The sequence below is a fragment of the Aspergillus fijiensis genome (assembly GCF_003184825.1).
Source record: "Aspergillus fijiensis CBS 313.89 unplaced genomic scaffold BO72scaffold_10, whole genome shotgun sequence".
In the NCBI taxonomy this organism is placed as follows: domain Eukaryota; kingdom Fungi; phylum Ascomycota; class Eurotiomycetes; order Eurotiales; family Aspergillaceae; genus Aspergillus; species Aspergillus fijiensis.
In genome coordinates, this window is record NW_024468986.1 from 652,256 (window position 1) to 668,624 (window position 16,369).

At 55.1% G+C, this 16,369-nt stretch overlaps 6 protein-coding genes across 6 annotated transcripts; 2 read left to right on the forward strand and 4 right to left on the reverse strand.

Annotated features, from left to right (window-relative positions):
- Window positions 1-227: 227 nt before the first annotated feature.
- On the reverse strand, window positions 228-2,289 carry BO72DRAFT_525483 (S53 family peptidase). Its single transcript, XM_040949958.1, has 5 exons — window positions 1,365-2,289; window positions 1,178-1,310; window positions 1,039-1,132; window positions 689-989; window positions 228-631 (listed from the first exon to the last, which is right to left on the reverse strand). Exons 1-5 carry the CDS (start codon window positions 2,231-2,233, stop codon window positions 301-303), a joined length of 1,728 nt encoding a protein of 575 aa, XP_040804277.1. The 5' UTR covers window positions 2,234-2,289; the 3' UTR covers window positions 228-300.
- Window positions 2,290-5,364: 3,075 nt separating this feature from the next.
- BO72DRAFT_484086 (pyridoxal phosphate-dependent decarboxylase family protein) lies at window positions 5,365-9,312 on the forward strand. Its single transcript, XM_040947838.1, has 7 exons — window positions 5,365-5,579; window positions 5,630-6,029; window positions 6,085-6,447; window positions 6,506-7,046; window positions 7,118-7,226; window positions 7,277-8,190; window positions 8,254-9,312. Exons 1-7 carry the CDS (start codon window positions 5,394-5,396, stop codon window positions 8,867-8,869), a joined length of 3,129 nt encoding a protein of 1,042 aa, XP_040804278.1. The 5' UTR covers window positions 5,365-5,393; the 3' UTR covers window positions 8,870-9,312.
- Window positions 9,313-9,593: 281 nt separating this feature from the next.
- Window positions 9,594-10,859, reverse strand: BO72DRAFT_371890 (putative O-methyltransferase; the record flags this gene model as incomplete). The annotated part of the gene is made up of 3 exons (XM_040941026.1): window positions 9,594-10,103; window positions 10,164-10,682; window positions 10,752-10,859. 3 exons carry the CDS (start codon window positions 10,857-10,859, stop codon window positions 9,594-9,596), a joined length of 1,137 nt encoding a protein of 378 aa, XP_040804279.1.
- A 573-nt stretch (window positions 10,860-11,432) lies between these two features.
- BO72DRAFT_503245 (monocarboxylate permease) lies at window positions 11,433-13,514 on the forward strand (the record flags this gene model as incomplete). The annotated part of the gene is made up of 2 exons (XM_040949105.1): window positions 11,433-11,813; window positions 12,298-13,514. The coding sequence occupies exons 1-2, from the start codon at window positions 11,798-11,800 to the stop codon at window positions 13,512-13,514; spliced, it is 1,233 nt and encodes a 410-aa protein (XP_040804280.1). The 5' UTR covers window positions 11,433-11,797.
- A 144-nt stretch (window positions 13,515-13,658) lies between these two features.
- Window positions 13,659-14,672, reverse strand: BO72DRAFT_445605 (uncharacterized protein). Its single transcript, XM_040944094.1, has one exon. It carries the CDS (start codon window positions 14,428-14,430, stop codon window positions 13,741-13,743), a length of 690 nt encoding a protein of 229 aa, XP_040804281.1. The 5' UTR covers window positions 14,431-14,672; the 3' UTR covers window positions 13,659-13,740.
- A 375-nt stretch (window positions 14,673-15,047) lies between these two features.
- Window positions 15,048-15,967, reverse strand: BO72DRAFT_445606 (cysteine hydrolase family protein). The gene is made up of 4 exons (XM_040944095.1): window positions 15,557-15,967; window positions 15,375-15,494; window positions 15,288-15,308; window positions 15,048-15,234 (listed from the first exon to the last, which is right to left on the reverse strand). Exons 1-4 carry the CDS (start codon window positions 15,907-15,909, stop codon window positions 15,105-15,107), a joined length of 624 nt encoding a protein of 207 aa, XP_040804282.1. The 5' UTR covers window positions 15,910-15,967; the 3' UTR covers window positions 15,048-15,104.
- Window positions 15,968-16,369: the final 402 nt, after the last annotated feature.

Sequence of the window (16,369 nt, forward strand, 5' to 3'; positions counted from 1 at the left end):
ATTGACGGGCGTGTGCTGAAACACCCGCACGCTGGCTCTCCGTTTCACCTTAATCCAAAGGGTCTCAGTCTCGACCCTGACAGCTCGACACTGCAATTAAACGCTGCTCCGCCAACTGAGACCTTGCCTGTCATTGCTGGTTCATGGCCAATCCAATTGTCCTTCCGGTCGCACTCACTGGCACCTCCACTGAAATAGAAAATTGAGGAACGTTTCTCGCATTGACCATCACTTGTTATAAACATATACTGCCGCCAAGCGACGTGATCACTCAGTAGATACATAATCATGCACAATTCCTTACAAAGCCAACACGGCCGCCTTGAGCTTGGCGAAGTTAGGAGTTCCCAAACCGGTGGCCGGATCCCAGCCCGCAGTGGCATTCCAGCTGGCCCACGGGATGTAGCCCGTCCCGGCCGAGCTGCCATCACATCCACCCGCCCTACCCGAGGTAATGTCATTCAAGCTCTTGTATCCACTAGAGTACAACCAGGGGTTTAGGAAGCCCAGGGACGTCTTTCCCGCGCGCAGACGAGCGTCGTTGAGCAACGCGATGATGGCAGCAACGACGGGACTGGCGCCCGAAGTACCGCCGATGAGCTCCAGTTCACCGTTCACATAGGTTTCATAGCTGATTTACCCGTCAGAGTCATTTCGGCATATCAAGAAGTCACGGAGAGGAACTTACTAGGGCGAACCACCATAGGCGGCAATATCCGGGAATGCGCGCCCGGTGAAGTTGACATACGGAGTGTAGTACTCCTTAACGGCCGCGGAAATGTGCTTGTCCAGGTAGGTCTCGACCTGATCAGCTTGGTAGGACGGGCGCGCGAAGTAGTTGCTAAAGCCGCCGCTGCTGTCCACCCAGGCGATCTCGGGGATGTCCTGGGTACCACCCACGGCAGTGATGTAGGGGCATGTGCCGGGGAACTCGGGGGTGAACTGAACGGTGTCGGTGCCGTCGTTCGAGAGACAGGCCTCACCAACACCTGGACCATGTTAGTCGGCGGCTTGCACGGCTGAACGCAGACAACTCACCCGAATCACCCGACGACTCCAGAACCGAAATACCGCGCAGGCCGATCAGCCCGATGAGGTTGCAGACGCGCGTGGCATAGGCATACGGAACAGTCTATAGGGTCAGTCGAAGCACTACTATGAGGGTGATTAAACGTACATCCTCATCGTCACCGTAGGAGTTGGTGATAACCTGCGGCAGCTCGTCGTTGGTCTTGTTCAGCAGGTACTCATAGTACTCCACGTAGGGCTCGTTGGTATCCGTGGTCTCCACCACGTTAGGGATGAAGGGACTTTCGTCTCGTTAGTAACCACTTTCAACCCCGATCCATTTTGGGATTACATACGGAGATCCAGCAGTGATGAACTCAACCACCGGCAGGGGATGCGAGAGGCCCACAATGTTCTGCACATCCAGATCGGCCTCACCCCCGTCCTCCTCTTGGTTGTTGACGCCACCGTTGATCAACTCCACGGTGAAGTTCTGCTGCGGGATGCCGAAGCGCTCGGTGAACAGATCGAGGTCCGAGTACAGGGCGGACTCGCCCAAGAAACTTCCGAAACCGATGCGACTGCCGGACGAAGCCTTGGGGGTGTAGTCGATGTTGTACTGCTGCTTCAGCAAGGTCGGGGTGATGTACTGGCTGGCGCTGCTGGACCGTCGGGCCACCTTGACGGCCTGGAAGGCGGCGGCGCGCTCGGCGCGCGTCTTGCCGAAGAAGACGGTGGGAGCGATCAGGTCGATCGACCCGCTCAAGCTGTCGGGCACAGAGTACTGGGTGGTGCGCACCTTCTGGGTGCCGGCCTTCTCGTAGACCGAGAAGGTGGTGTTGAGCAGCTTGTTGGCCGTGCCGACGGTGGTGGCAAAGCTGATCAACCCGCCCTGGTGGGAGATGTCGGTGACGCCCGCCTCGGTGAGCCAGGAGATGACCGTCGAGTGGTCGGCCAGAGGGAACTGGGCGTTGACTTCGTCCGCGTCGAGGTACTGGCCGTAGGTGCTTTCGCCCGGGGTGGAGACGGACAGCAGCTTGGACTCGAGTTGGTCCAGGTTCTGGCGCGTCAAGGCCACGGAAAGAGTAATGTTCGAGCTGGTGTCGGCTTCCTCAACAAGCGACCAGCTGCTGGGCACGGCCTGGATCTTCTCCAGCACCACGTTGGCCCAAGCAGGGGCGGCCACGGCCAACAGGCCGGCAGAGATGCGCGAGAAGGCGACCATGATGAGGGGAGATCCAGCAACGGGGAAGGAGACACTGGGGGAGAAGGGCGAGGAGCAGACAGGCAGCGACGTGGCCGCCTGTTATAAATCTTTTTGGCGTAGTGATGAGGCCATTGCGGGTGGATTGATTGCTCCGACGGGGAGCGGTGCAACGCCGGGGATGGCGTGCACCGTAAATGAGGTGTGATGCAGGAACCAACCCAATCCAACTCTCGTTCTGCAGATTCGTCATACTCCTTGCCGAGTGCCAAGCCGGATCTAAGCTTCCTTTCCGCTTGCTTATCAGTGAAGGATTATCTTCGACAATGTGGCTTCCTCGGCTCGGTTCTGTCATCTTTCTCGAGCATTGCCGACAAACTCTCTTCATCAACATTTAGAGAACCTTTGACATTGCGGAAATGATAGAATCTGTCCGTCTTCACTTCTTACCATGTTGGACGCTTGATTGAGCGACTGAGACAGCAGCAGGCAGTTATCTTGGCGCGTCGGAGCGAGGCCGGAGTCCGGTGTATCGCGCCATTGCGAGGCGGGGTCTCCAGCAGCTAGTGTGGGACACCTGCAGGGGAGGTTGCATTGACGCACATTCAGGTAATCTATTCTTCTGCAAGAGATAATGGCCTCAGTCTGATAGCATCTGACGCGAGGGACTAATTTTCTGTTGGTCGAAATCACCTGATCACAGTGCAAACGTTGCAAACAAACAATATTGCCCAATTGAGCGCAGCCCGGACAATTCTCGGAATACAATATATGTGTTCCTGAGGTACTGCTGGGAATAGTTCCACTAGTCGGATGGTTGATTGATCGTTGGGGCAGAAGATGGGGATATACAGTTGGTATTGATTGTTCGGACGGGCAATATGGAAACAATCTCTCCAATCTTTAAGAAGTGGGTGAACTCGTGGCGGAAAGTGGCTTAATGACCGGGAGTGGAAGGGAGTAAAGTCAAATATTAATGTTTTTATGAACATCGATCACATCAAGAGCCGAGAACATAGAAACCAATCCAGCAGGGCTGCGTCTGCATTTATATGTATAGAAAATCCAATTGCACGGCCGGAGAAAGTGAGAGTTGCAAGTTAGAGATATCTACCCCTATCAACTCCGCAACATGTCGCGCCTAGCACAACATATCTGTCTGACACGCTAGTCAAACACAAAGTCATAGGCATCTAAGATCTGCATCCCTTCTAATGCAGACTTTCCTATAGTCGGGAAGGTTTTTTTTTTGTTTCATTCAATGCAAGATCCTCGAACCCCCTGCTGCGCATTCGCATTTCGCTACTGTTCCAAGGTCTGATTTAAGTGTACGGCACAGTCCGGAGAGCATGCATTGCCCTCGAGAACGAGAAATCCGGGGTTCGTAGTCATCAAGAGATAGATAGAGCCTGGTAGATGCTCGGCGGGACGGCAAGGGCATACCGGCAGGCCCCAAATATTGCAAACCTGTTCATCGCCGAGAGCTCTGCAGCTACGATACTTATGAGCACTCTTCCACAGGGCAATTTTCAAGGGTTTTATGTCCCCATACTCAATAGTTGGGTTATCAAGGGTACGACTGAATATCGTACCGCGAGTACGTGATTGGACCCAATGCGGTAGACAGCCGGCTAGGGTACAATCCAGACAATCTGAAGAGCAAGAAAACATAGGGTCGCATGGTTTGGGTAGATTCCAACACGACAATTATCGGGTTCTATGCAGCAGACCACACCACCCTGTCTGCCTAAAACTAACTACTCCAAAAGAAGGCGTTTAAAATCGCTGTTTCTGGCCAAAGATAGAAACCTCCCATGTCTGCGCGCGACGCGCCAGCGCCGCAGGCTTACCAGGCAACAACGCAGCAGTTTAGAAAGTGCTCGGAGGTTCAAGGTCAGATCTTCAAACCTTGCTGCAATCACCCTCGCCAAGCATCCGCATTGGTCATTCGCTAATAAATTACGTAGTACATACAGCCGGGATGGCGGGGTGTGCAGATTATAGGCGTCGGGAGGCAACCTTGCATAGATTAGTAGTTCGGGGAGCGTGCGGGGTGTGGCGCCCTTAGGAACTGGGTGCAAAGCTCAGCGAGGTTCAAGCATTACATAGAAGGACCGTAATTATCTCTTGGATGGCTTGCAAGATGAACGAATAAAATACAACAGCTGGGCAACTCCCGGCGATCAGACAGTGGCGAGCTGAGTAGGCCTTGAATGACCTAGTGGGGTAAAGTGAATGGGTCAGTCTCGCACTAAACTAGACATCGTCACACCCGGCTCACCTTGTTTACTCACACATCTGCGATCTACAAGCTGAGTCGAGGGGTTCTGCACAGTATGAAAACATGCAGCTGCGTGAGCTATCACAGTCCAATCCAGTGCATAAAGGTGGGGGGAGCTGAACAGGACCCGCAGATCCCCACCCCGCTCAGCCGAATCCTGTAGAGATCTACAACACCTTGTCAGCCTTTGACGATGTAATGCACGAACACGAATTACTCCTCGGCGAGTCGGATGGCAAATCGATCCAACATGAATCGACGAACCATCTAGGAAATGGAGTAACCTGGTGTGGGGGCAGGGGCCTTTGCGTATGCATCGCTAGACGCATCGAGTAAAGATCATTGGTCTGTCAGCTAGCCACAGTGGTCTGTCCCTCTTTCTGTAAGGCATCCACACCTGGTGTAGGCTAGGTATGCTAGGCGGAAATAATGTTGGCTGTGACTTTTATCGTGAGGAACTGAGTTTGTACGCGAGGAACTCTGTAAATCGGGAGATCCCTTAGTAGTAGAAATCTTTAGCCATCGAGATGGGGCACGTGGCATAGAGGTGTGATGTGCAAGGTCAAAGAACTGAGATCCGAGAGTGTGGAGGAGGGGTAGTATCGATCTGCAACTCCATCAGCCACGATTGCAATGGAGCTTGAAGGAGAGTGACCACATCATGCAGTTTCGCAGCCCACCATAAGCTGGCTCGGGTGGAGTGGGTGTCAAGTCGGACGCATCGAGGCGCACCGGACAAGGATAACCTTGATAGACGATACGAGGCGACCTGAATAGAACCGGCTGAGCAGACTCCGAAAGATCGGATATTGTTATAAAAGCCGCATCCAAGCCAGTCCAGCTAAAGGTGTTCATCATCTTTCCAGAGCCGGCAGAGTCTTCGATAAAAACTCATCCATCATGGCTGATGCACCTCCAGTCCTAGCTCATGCTGAGCGCGGCGAAGACCAAATCACCAACCAAAATGTGATCAACAACTATTTCATCGGCCCACGGGCTGCCAACATGCCTGATTTCAGAGCAAACATTAACACCATTCTGGATGAACTGCTTGAAACCCGGCTTGATTACTACCCCGAGGATCATGTACTCGCCTTCCCCCCTCTGCTGTTTCGCGTCGACTGACCCGTTGAAAGAGCCAGAAGTTCATCACCAAGGAAGTCCGGAGATCGCCGGAGTTCCAGAAGGTGAGGGACAACTTCGGTGATGTCGTCCGAAAAGTGGCCCAGCTCCTTGGAGAGCACTCGGTGCCTTTCTGGTCTCCCCGCTATGAAGCCCACATGTGCACTGACTTGACCATGCCGTCTTTGCTGGGGTACTTCATGACGATGCTGTATAATCCCAACAACGTCGCCCTCGAAGCCAGTCCCATGACCACCGTCGCAGAGTTGTTGGTCGGACAGCAACTGGGCGAGCTGTTCGGATACAAAACTCCCCTGACAGAAGACCCTCATAGAGAAAGACAGAATGAGCCGATGTCATGGGGCCATATCACCTGCGACGGCACGGTCGCCAATCTGGAATCGATCTGGGTCGGTACGTACTTACTTCCCTTTCAGACGTCCCAAATCATGCATTTTGACATGACCAGCGCGAAACCTGAAGTTCTACCCTTTGGCCCTTCATCAAGCCATCGTGAACGGGAACCTGAATTTCATCGCGGATCGGTTCGAGGTGGAAACCTGCAGGGGCGGAGCAGAGAAATTTGCACGGTTAGCAACCTGGGATCTTCTCAATCTGAAGCCCAAGACTGTCCTCGATCTGCCTGATCGTCTGTACCGAGAGTTTGGCATTTCGAGCGACTACCTCAAGAATGCCTTGGAGCCTTATAACATCCAGTCAGCGGGCCTCTTGCATGAGGAGACCGACGAGACCCACCACTTTTATAGGAGTCTCAAGGCGATGAAATTCATCGTATCGAAGACCAACCATTACTCCTGGCCGAAGGGACTGGGTATGTAAATTCCCAGGTCGGCCAATGTCACCACGGACTAGAAAGCTAACCTGTCCAGCCATTGCCGGGCTGGGCTCGGCGAATCTTCTTGAAGTCGAGGTGGATGACGACGCTCACATCGACCTGGCGCAATTGAGGGCTACCCTGAACGAGTGCCTTGACAAACAGATCCCCGTATATGCGGTGGTGGCCGTGATTGGATCCACCGAAGAGGGAGCTGTCGACCGGCTGTCGGAGATTGTGCGGATTCGAAACGACATGCAAGAGAAAGGTCTGTCTTTCCTTGTTCATGCAGATGCTGCCTGGGGAGGGTACTTTGCCACCATGCTGCGCCGAGGACTCCGGGGTCCTGAACGGGGCGACGCCGACAGAGGCGCGGTGCCAGCCCTGACTCTGCGAAAGGAGACTGAAACCGACCTCTTGGCTCTTCGCCATGCGGACTCTATCACGGTCGACCCCCACAAGGCTGGCTATATCCCGTACCCGGCAGGGAGCTTGGTGTACAGAGACGGCCGGATGCGATACTTGGTGACATGGTCCAGTCCCTATCTGTCGCAGGGGTCGGCAGAGAATATTGGGGTATATGGGGTAGAGGGAAGGTAAGTTTCTTCCGTGACTGCTCCAGCTGAGGGTGCACCGACTAGCCATCCATTCATGGTCGCTCTTGCAGCAAACCTGGCGCAGCTGCCATGTCAACGTGGCTCTCCAACCAGACGATTGGTCTGGATCCCGACGGATACGGGAAGCTGCTGGGTCAGGCATCTTTCACCAGCTCCAGGGTAGGTTCCTCGCGAGCGAGTCTTGATTATCTGGTCTGACAATTTGGCAGCTATCGGTGCGCTATGCCGTCCACAGTGACTTCAGGCAGGAGAACAGAAAGGACTTCATCTGCGTCCCGTTCAACCGACTGCCCCGGGAGCAGGAGGGACACGCCTTCAACTCCCCAGAGGTTGAGGCCGACCGGGATCTCATTCGAATGCGCATCCTGGGACAGCAGAACGAGGCCCTCCTGCAGGACCCTGTCGCAATGAACCTGCTGCGCCAACTGGGCTCCGACACCAATATCAACGCCTTTGCCCTCAACTTCTACGTCGACGAGGCGAAGACAACCCTGAACACCGACATCGAAGAAGCCAACTACCTGATGAAGAGGGTCGTTGACCGGCTGTCCATCACGGGGGTGGACACCGACCCAACCAAGATCCCCGTCTACCTGACCTCGACCAAGTTTGAGCCCAAACATTACGGCGCGTGCGCAAAGACCTTCATGCGCAGATTGGGCCTCACGGAGGTCGACGAAGACCTGTTCGTCCTGCGCAACGTAGTGATGAGTCCCTTCCCCACCAAGCACTACTTCATCGGCACGCTGTGGGACGAATTCGAGCGAGTCGTCAACGAAGAAGTCCAACAAGTCCGAAAGCGCAACGACCCCGCGGCACACAAGGCCCAATTCCTCCTGCAAGGCATCGAGGAGTCCGGAAAGACCTTCCTGGTCTTGCAAACCTCGTTCCACACTGCCACTCTCCGCCAGCAGCTGATCGTCCGCGCCACCCTCAGCCCCGACCTCGAACAGAAGTATCGGGATTGCAAGAACCAAAGCCCAGAGACATCTCTCCTCCTGGTGTCCCAGGATGTGATCAACCTTCAGCAGGGCATTCGCGATCTTCCCCACACGGACTTAACGTTCAACGCCGAGATATACGCGAAGGTGGACTATCTCCGCCAACACGAGAATCCCGACTTGTATGTTCCCTACCTGTTTAGCCCATCTCGGAATCAAATCCCAATACTAACGTCACACTCCAGGGACGTGCGCGCCTTGTCCACAGGAGAGGTCACAATCACTAAGGACGATATCATCAAGAGCCGGCCGTTGAACGTGGTGAACCGAGACCCGCAATATCCAAAGACGGACACCCCGTTCTATCTTTACGGCACGCCGGCGCAGCAGCATATTTCCCACGTGCTGGTCCGGTCTCCGAACGTCGCCCTGTCCGCCGCCAACGTCTCCTTATCCCCCGACCCGGGAGTAGAAGACAGCATCAGTGCCGACGACCTCGCCAACGGCTTGATCCTCGCCTTGGCCGAGCACCCCGAGGTGGCCATGCAGCCCGTCACCGGAAAGGTGTCCGCGACCGCAGATGTGCCCGGCGACTTCTTCTTCAGCAATGGAAAGGAGTTCAAGGTCAACATCTGGAGGGACCCCCACGCTGGCGACGCTCAGGGCCCCGGCCTAGTGGACGGTCTGGGAGAACCCTTCTGGACTGGCACATTGACTCTGCGCGAGGACCTGGATTATGATTCCGACTGGCCCAACAAGGACCCGGCGGCTGTTGCGAAGGTCGATTCGGCTCACTGGCGCGAGGAGCTGCTGAAGATCGGCAACGTGCTGAATGCCAAATACAGGGATCCCGCTGAATAGTCTGCGAGGCAGGAGGGACAGTACGACTGAGGTCATTGGTGCTGCGGGCGACAACCTTATATCGGAAGGATGAGGCTATCTGTGATGCTATAAAGATGGTCGAATAAAGCATTCAAACGATGGATTCGCTCAAGGGTATTTCGAACAAGAGAGACATGAGGGTGGTGAAAAAGGAAGAAGTGACGAGGAAGCAAGAGGGAAAGAAAACGCCACCGTCTTCCAACCAAGGAAGACACAGTCGCTTCCTCGCCCGTGCCGCCTCAGTAATCAGTACTTAACAGTTTCAGATCCAACAACACTAATAATAGTGATATGTACGGAAATCAAACCAACTCACACAATCGATTCCTTTCTTTCCTGGGTTTGCCTTTCTGTATATATCAAGGCAGTCAGTGATTTTAATCGTTCCCAAGAGTAAGAAACAATATGGCCAATGTCCAGCCCCAACATGGATGATATGCATGGCTACATATCACGTTAACCGGTCTTTTTAAAGATGTCAATGTAATAGCTTATGACTGTCAATGATACATGTTGATGCCTATAGTCTCACATTATGCCTAGCCCGAGAACCGAGAATCATTATGTTGCTAGGAAACCTATTCAACGGGAGCCGAAGGAGTCGCAACCTGCCCCAACATCGCGAAGAAGCAATGCACTCATGTGATCATCATCATCAAGCTCAATCTCAAGATTCGCTACCAGCTACGACAAAAAAAGCAGTTCAAACACACTGAAAAGCCAGAAAGCTCGCCACACTCCCCTCCGGCTGCGTGCAGGACTTCCATACCAGCCGAGTATCCACCCCCTGCACCAGCGCGACGATATCATTCTTGGTCCGCTCCCGACCCCCAAACAGCGCTAGCATACGGCAGTCCATGTACCGCACGATTGCCTCCACCTGGCCCGAGGGAGATCCTATCTCTGGGACGACGATGTCCGCGATGAGAACCCACACGCCGGGCCGCAGGGCGGGCGACAGGTTCGCGATTATCCGACAGACGTCCTCATCCGACCAGTTATGCAGGACAAAACGCAGAAGGAAGCAGTCCGCTGAAGCGACAGGCTGGGGCTCGAAGAAGCTATGGGCCAGGTACTCGATCTTGTCCGCGTAGGCTGGGGGTAGCGTCTGGCGGCTCTCGCTAATCACGTCGGGCAGGTCTTCGACGATGCAGTGGAGGTGGGGATGTGCATCGGTGAGCGCCATGCTCACATGGCCCGAGGAGCCGCCAATCTATGAGCATCATCATTAGCGCATCTCAGTCGAGAAGCTGGAGATAGTTTTACTTCTTACATCACCGACAGTCTGCACGCTCGACCAGTCGAATCCCCGCACGGCGTGCAAGGCTGAGTAGTACGCACTCCGCGTCGTCGCATTAATATAGTCATGAAAACCAAGCTCCAGCTTCGGGGACGATCGGTGATAGTCCCAGATATTGGTGATTTGCTTCTCCGGGGAAGCGTAGACCACACTGGCGGCGCAGCGCGTGTTGTCGCTGGCAGACGGGTCGACCTTGAGCCCTTCATAGATCTTGCTCGCGACCGGGAAAATAACATTCAGGTTCCACATGCAGCTGCGCGTGGCAACGGGGTCGTGCACGCACAGGGCCGACAGCGGAGTGTGACCAAACATCTCGGGCTCGACCTCCTGCAGGAAGCCGTAGCTTGCCGTATATCGAATCAGGCGACGGAGGGGGTCTCTTCCGAGACCGGAGAGGAGTTCGAGGACGATAGCGGCTAGAGGCTCATGGAGGGGGATCAACTGGGGAATGCCGAAGTTCATCAGTGCCCGGATCGCGCCGACCTGGAAAACCTATCAAACGTGATGCATTAGCATTGGGAATTGTTGACCAGTGCATCCGACAAGGAGGTTGTGGGCTACCTCGGCCATCATATCATAAAAAAGATCGTATGGCCCAGTCACCAGACGGACCAGCCGCTTCGATGCGTCAATGACAGCCAGACGCGCCTTGGAGGCATTTCCGTTCATCCGACATGGTCAGCCAAGCAGCTTCCGAGCGAGTCGTGGTCTTCGCGTCGCACTTGCTGCTTCAGGATCTCCCCATTCTCCGCGATCGTGTCGACGAGTTGCTCGAGGGCTCTGCGGGTCATGGTCAAGTCACGTCTCCAGGCAGAAGCAGTGGGACGGGGATGCGTCGACGAAGAAGAGCATCCCACTTCTTCTATCGTTCTGCATGCCACCTTTATAGATCCACGAGAGTACCTGTTAACCGGTGAAGTGGCTCAGCGATGAATCACGACTAGGGTGAGGTGTCGGAGTCGCATAAGCCACCCGCATCATCGACCCGTCCAGCCGGCAGTGATGCTGGCCAATGGCTCATCCCACCGCCAGCTCAAGTCTGGATCTCTTTGCAGCTGCTGAGGACCGAGCAGGTTCGTTGGAACGGATGAGGGGCAAAGTCAATTTGTTTCGAAGTCAAGGTACAGCAGATCTGGAAGGCAATCAGAAGCTTGGAGAACGGGGGGAACGGGGAGGACGTCGACCGGGGGGAACGTCGACCGGGGGGTTTCCTGTGGAATCGACTATCATTCAGCAATCGATCTTGAAGTCAGTTAAGCCACATAGGATGGATTCATTGCACGGCTCTGGGACCTACCAGGCAAGGATGAACAAAGTCGTCTGGTGTTGAGTCTGGTTATCTTGTGACTTTCACGACCACACTCACCTACTATCATGGATGGGGAAACAGGAAAGTACTCGCAACCAGGAATCGGCTGCCGAGGAGGCGACTGACATTTGAGTCGAGAGTCGACGCACGTGCAATCAGACTGTGAAGGAAAGCAGGAGGGTGGAAGCGGCGGGGTGAGATGTTTGAGAGTTTGAGGAAAGTGATGAGAAGATGAGAAGGTGAAGTGGAAAGCGCGACAGTCACGTGGCGATCTGCTTCAGGGTCTTCCACTGTCACCATGAAAATGAGTCAAAGTATAGGAGAGGAAGAGCGATAACAGCACAACCACAAAATCAGTGTTATTGCGATAGGCAACTGCAGACTAAGATTGGTAAGCACGTGCTATCCCACGCTGCATGGTATGGTATGGTAAGGTACAGTAAGCTCACGTATGCATCGCCTTGCTCAAGCATAACGGCCGCCCATATTGGTAGTGATTGACTGGTAGCTGCAGTACATCGGTAGGTATTGGCCTCGGTAGTCGGTATTTGTTGGACTGATCAGTAATCAAATTTGTAATCTTGCGTCTCCTGCCCGGATGAGCTGGACTTGGATGGTATATGGGGGTGTCTTCACCATTAACCAATCCTCACAAACCATTTTTACCTGCGATAGGCAGTGAACTATCATTCTTTGGGGTAGTCATCTAATCTTCAGGTTGATTCAGAATGAAGTGGACGGACAAGCCACTTCGAGCCCTCGCTCGTCTTCCAAGCCTAGGCCCCGGCCCCAATCCAGAAGACAGCGCACCGCTACCACCCCCGCCCGACGGGGGCCTCCAGGCATGGACGCAAGTCCTCTGCATGCACTTCGTCTTCTTCAACTCCTGGGGCGTAAGCAACAGCTTCTCCGTCTTCGAGCAGCTGTACACCGCAACCCTGCCCCAGTCCGCCTCGACCATCTCCTGGATCGGCAGCGTGCAGGTCTCCCTTCTCTTCTTCGCCGGGGCGGTGGTCGGCCGCGCCACCGACGCAGGCTACTTCCGTCTCGTCTTCACGCTGGGGGTCTTCCTCCAGCTGCTCGGCGTCTTCCTGCTCTCCCTCGCCAAGACCTACTGGCAGATCTTCCTGACGCAGGCCGTCTGCATGGGTCTGGGCAATGGCCTGACCTTCAGCCCGGGACTCTCGATCATGGCCTCCTACTTTGTCGAAAGACGCGCCTTCGCGGTGGGAGTAGCCGCGGCCGGGGCCGCGACAGGCGGCCTGATCTACCCCGTGCTGGTGAACCAGCTGCTGTACACGCAGCAGATCGGGTTCGGGTGGACGATCCGCGCCGCGGGGCTGCTGATGCTGGTGACGCAGATGCCCGGGGTGGTGCTCTTCCAGCCCCGTCTTCCGCCCCGACGAACAGGCCCTCTGATCGAATGGGGCGCGTTCACCGAGCGGCCCTTCCTCTTCTTCACAGCCAGCATGTTCCTCAACTTCTGGGGCCTCTACTTCGCCTTCTTCTACCTCGGGACCTTCGCGCGCGACCGCCTCGGGGTGACGGACACGCAGGATTTGATTCTGGTGCTGAACGGCGTGGGCATTTTCGGACGGGTCGGACCTAGTCTTGTCGGGGACCGGCTTGGGAAACTTAATGTCTTGGTTCCGCTCAGCTTTGCCTCCGCAATCGTGATTCTATGTTGGATGGCGGTCGACACCGTTGCCGGGCTGTATGTGTTTGCGGTTGTCTATGGGCTGGTGGGCGGCGCAGCGCAGTCGCTCTTCCCCGCGACTGCCACGACGATGACCCCGGATATCAAGCGGACGGGGACCAGGATTGGGATGATCCTGAGTATTGTGGGCTTTGCGACGTTGACAGGGCCGGTGCTGGAGGGGGCGTTGATCTCGCGCGTTGGGGGCAGCTATATCGGGGCGCAGATCTTTGCGGGGGTGTGTGTTGTACTCGGTGCGGGGGCTGCGTTGGCTGCGAGAGTGGCCAAGGTTGGTTGGGAGTGGGGGGCGAAAGCTTGATTGGTTTGGAGGTACTTGGGTTTCAATATATGACAATTGCCAGGGTGTATAGAGTTGGCGAGGTGAGAAGACACCGTATTCACAGGGTGCGGTAGAGGATACTAGGTAGACTTAGAGGGCAGCGGAAGTAAGTCGACGACAGCTAGAATTCCCAATAAACCAAATCATGTCTATGACTACAAGTTCAGACGCCCGACAACAAATACATCCGAGTTTCTGGATGCGTTCAGCTCCCCAATAGCGTAGATAACTTCGCCTTCCAATCACTCACCATCTCCTTCGCCTCAACCGCCTCCTGCCTCGACCGCTCCAGCTCCGCCTCCAACGCTTCATTCCGCGCCCGCAGTTCCTGCACTTCCTTCCTCGCGCTCTCCAGCTGCGCCGCCGTCGCGTGCAGCGTCTCCATCTCCTGCTCCGACGACCGCCGATACTCCACCTCGCGCCGCAGCGCCGTCAGGCTCATATCCCGAATCTTGATGATCTGCTGGCACCGCAGGTTCTCCTCGCGCAGGTCCTCGTTCTCGAGCCGCAGCGACGCGTTCGACTCTAGTTCGCGGTAGAGGACGTTCAGCGAGGCGTCGACATCGGCGGGGAGGTTCGTGTACCGGGACTTGCGGTTGCGGCGGGCTGGCGGGCGGGATGGGTCGGGGTGCGGGGCGGGGATAGTGCTGTCGTTGGCTGGATTGGGTTCGTGTAAGAGGCTGTGTCCGGGGAGCGGGGAGAAAATGAGCGGCTTGGTATGAGATAGACTGCCATGAGGCAAAGGAGTAGAGGACAGTGTTCTCGGATGGAGGGCGGGAGAGGCGGCGGGAGCTCCACCTGATGTCTCTACCCCCGCCGGTTGTGGGGAGGTAGGAGGTGTCAGTGTCGGAGGAGAGATATGCCACTCGCGCCGGACACAGGCAGAGCAGAACATGTGGTGGTCGGTATCTCGCATCCACCCGGTCGGCAGACAGTGGGCGTGAAATGCCAGTCGACAGGTCACACATGGCTCCAGGTTCTCCTCGCGGAAGCAAACCCGACAGTATGTTTCGTGGATCGAGCCATCTCCTAAGCTCGGCATTGTAAGAACGAAAGGCAGTCGATGCAGGAGGCAGGGAAGGAACACGTACGTTTCCACTGTTTATGCCGCTGGATCTGCGATGCCATGGGTTCTCGCTCTAAGGCGGCGAGGGTGTCCACCCACGAGATCCGTGATGGGGTTTCGGGATGAGCGACCGGCGACTCCGACATTGCCTCTGCGTGGGCGGTACGGACACCAACTCGTCGGTTATCTGAGCCACGCGTAGGGCGTTTTGAACGTGTCTTCCGTACGGCCATCGGTGTATGTGGTTGTGGGTTGAGGGGCGATAGATTGAAGATGTTCGCACGTTTCTCAGCTGTTTCCGTCAACAAGCCGAGGCGGGAGTAGATTAGTCAGAAGAATGGGCAAACAGTCTATTCGCACGTGATCGTGACACGCAGTGAACGCTTTGCAATTGGTATTGATGACAAATTTGACATAGCAACTAAACAATAATCTACATTATTCAGTCCAAATTAACTACTCTGGTATAGCATCAGCTAGATCGATTGTATTGTCAAACAACATTAAGCACTTTCCTCTGCCTTCAAAGATTCCACCCATCCTTCCACAGACTTCACCTGCGCAAACAACGGCCAGACCAACTCGGTCGCCGCGTCCGTCAGCTCCTTAGACCACCCGGCCGTGGCATCCTTGCTACGAAAGCATTCCTATCAGTATGTGCAATCTCGGAGGAGCAAATTACTTACAGAAGAGTCACATTGTAGCCTCTGTGTAGTAAAACAATATCATCAGCGTCTACCAAGTTCCTTGTCTCATATACCCCAGAGACTTACAGCTCAAAAGCATGCCGCGCAGTAGCTTCCAGACAAGTATTGGCCGTCAGCCCGGCAAGCACCAGATTCACTATCTCGCGCTGGCGCAGCTGGTAGTCCAGGTCGGTATTCTGGAAGGAGCTTCCCAGTAGATGCACATTAGCAACAGCGCAGCTCTACCATGTCAAGGCGAGAAAACTCACTCGCTATTCCAGTGTCGACTCACGACCACATCCCCATTGCTGGCATCTGGTTCTAATCCCTGGTAGATCTCGGCACCAAACGTGCCTGCTTCGAAGAACTTGATTCTCTCCTGCTTGACGTTGTTGGGTGTCATGTGTCGCCATTCCTGAAAGGCAGATGGGGTCCAGTGCTGGTGTAGTCCGTAGTAAACTGGGATGCGATGCAGGCGGGCGGCAGCCACGGCTTCCTCGATGTGTTTGATGGTTTCTTTCTCCTCGAGGTCTTTCAGCAACGGGGTGAGCTTGCCGTCAGGGTGCAGGAAGTCGTTGTAGGGGTCGACTAGTACGAGGGCGATTTTAGATTTTTCGGCCATGCTGGGCCAGAGTTATCGAAACTGATTGAGAATTGGACTGTCACTTCAAGGAAGGTTGTCTGACATGCCATTAATTTTCCCCGATCTACCAAACCAGGTCCTCATTTATAAGTTCCCGCTGGGGGAGGGTACTTGCTCAGCCCAGGTTCGCTCTTGAATTGGTCAGCAACAACGTCTGCCAAGTCATTCAGAATCCGGTTGTAGTCTCTGGAACAGGAAAGACCCAGCAGGTGTTCCATTAATGACCGTATTACTGCGCTGTCATGAATTTTCCGTACAAACCAGTCACGTCTGGTCACCTTCCGGGTGTGAGATGCCGCTTACCAATTGACTGTCCCGGCTGTCCGGCCGATCCCAACAGCTCTCATCCGTGCTGACAAATTTAGGCGCCATTCCTTGTGCAAATCTACCGGCGTGAGACCAAGTAGTGCCTGCTGCCTCCTCACCCCCCAAGGTACCC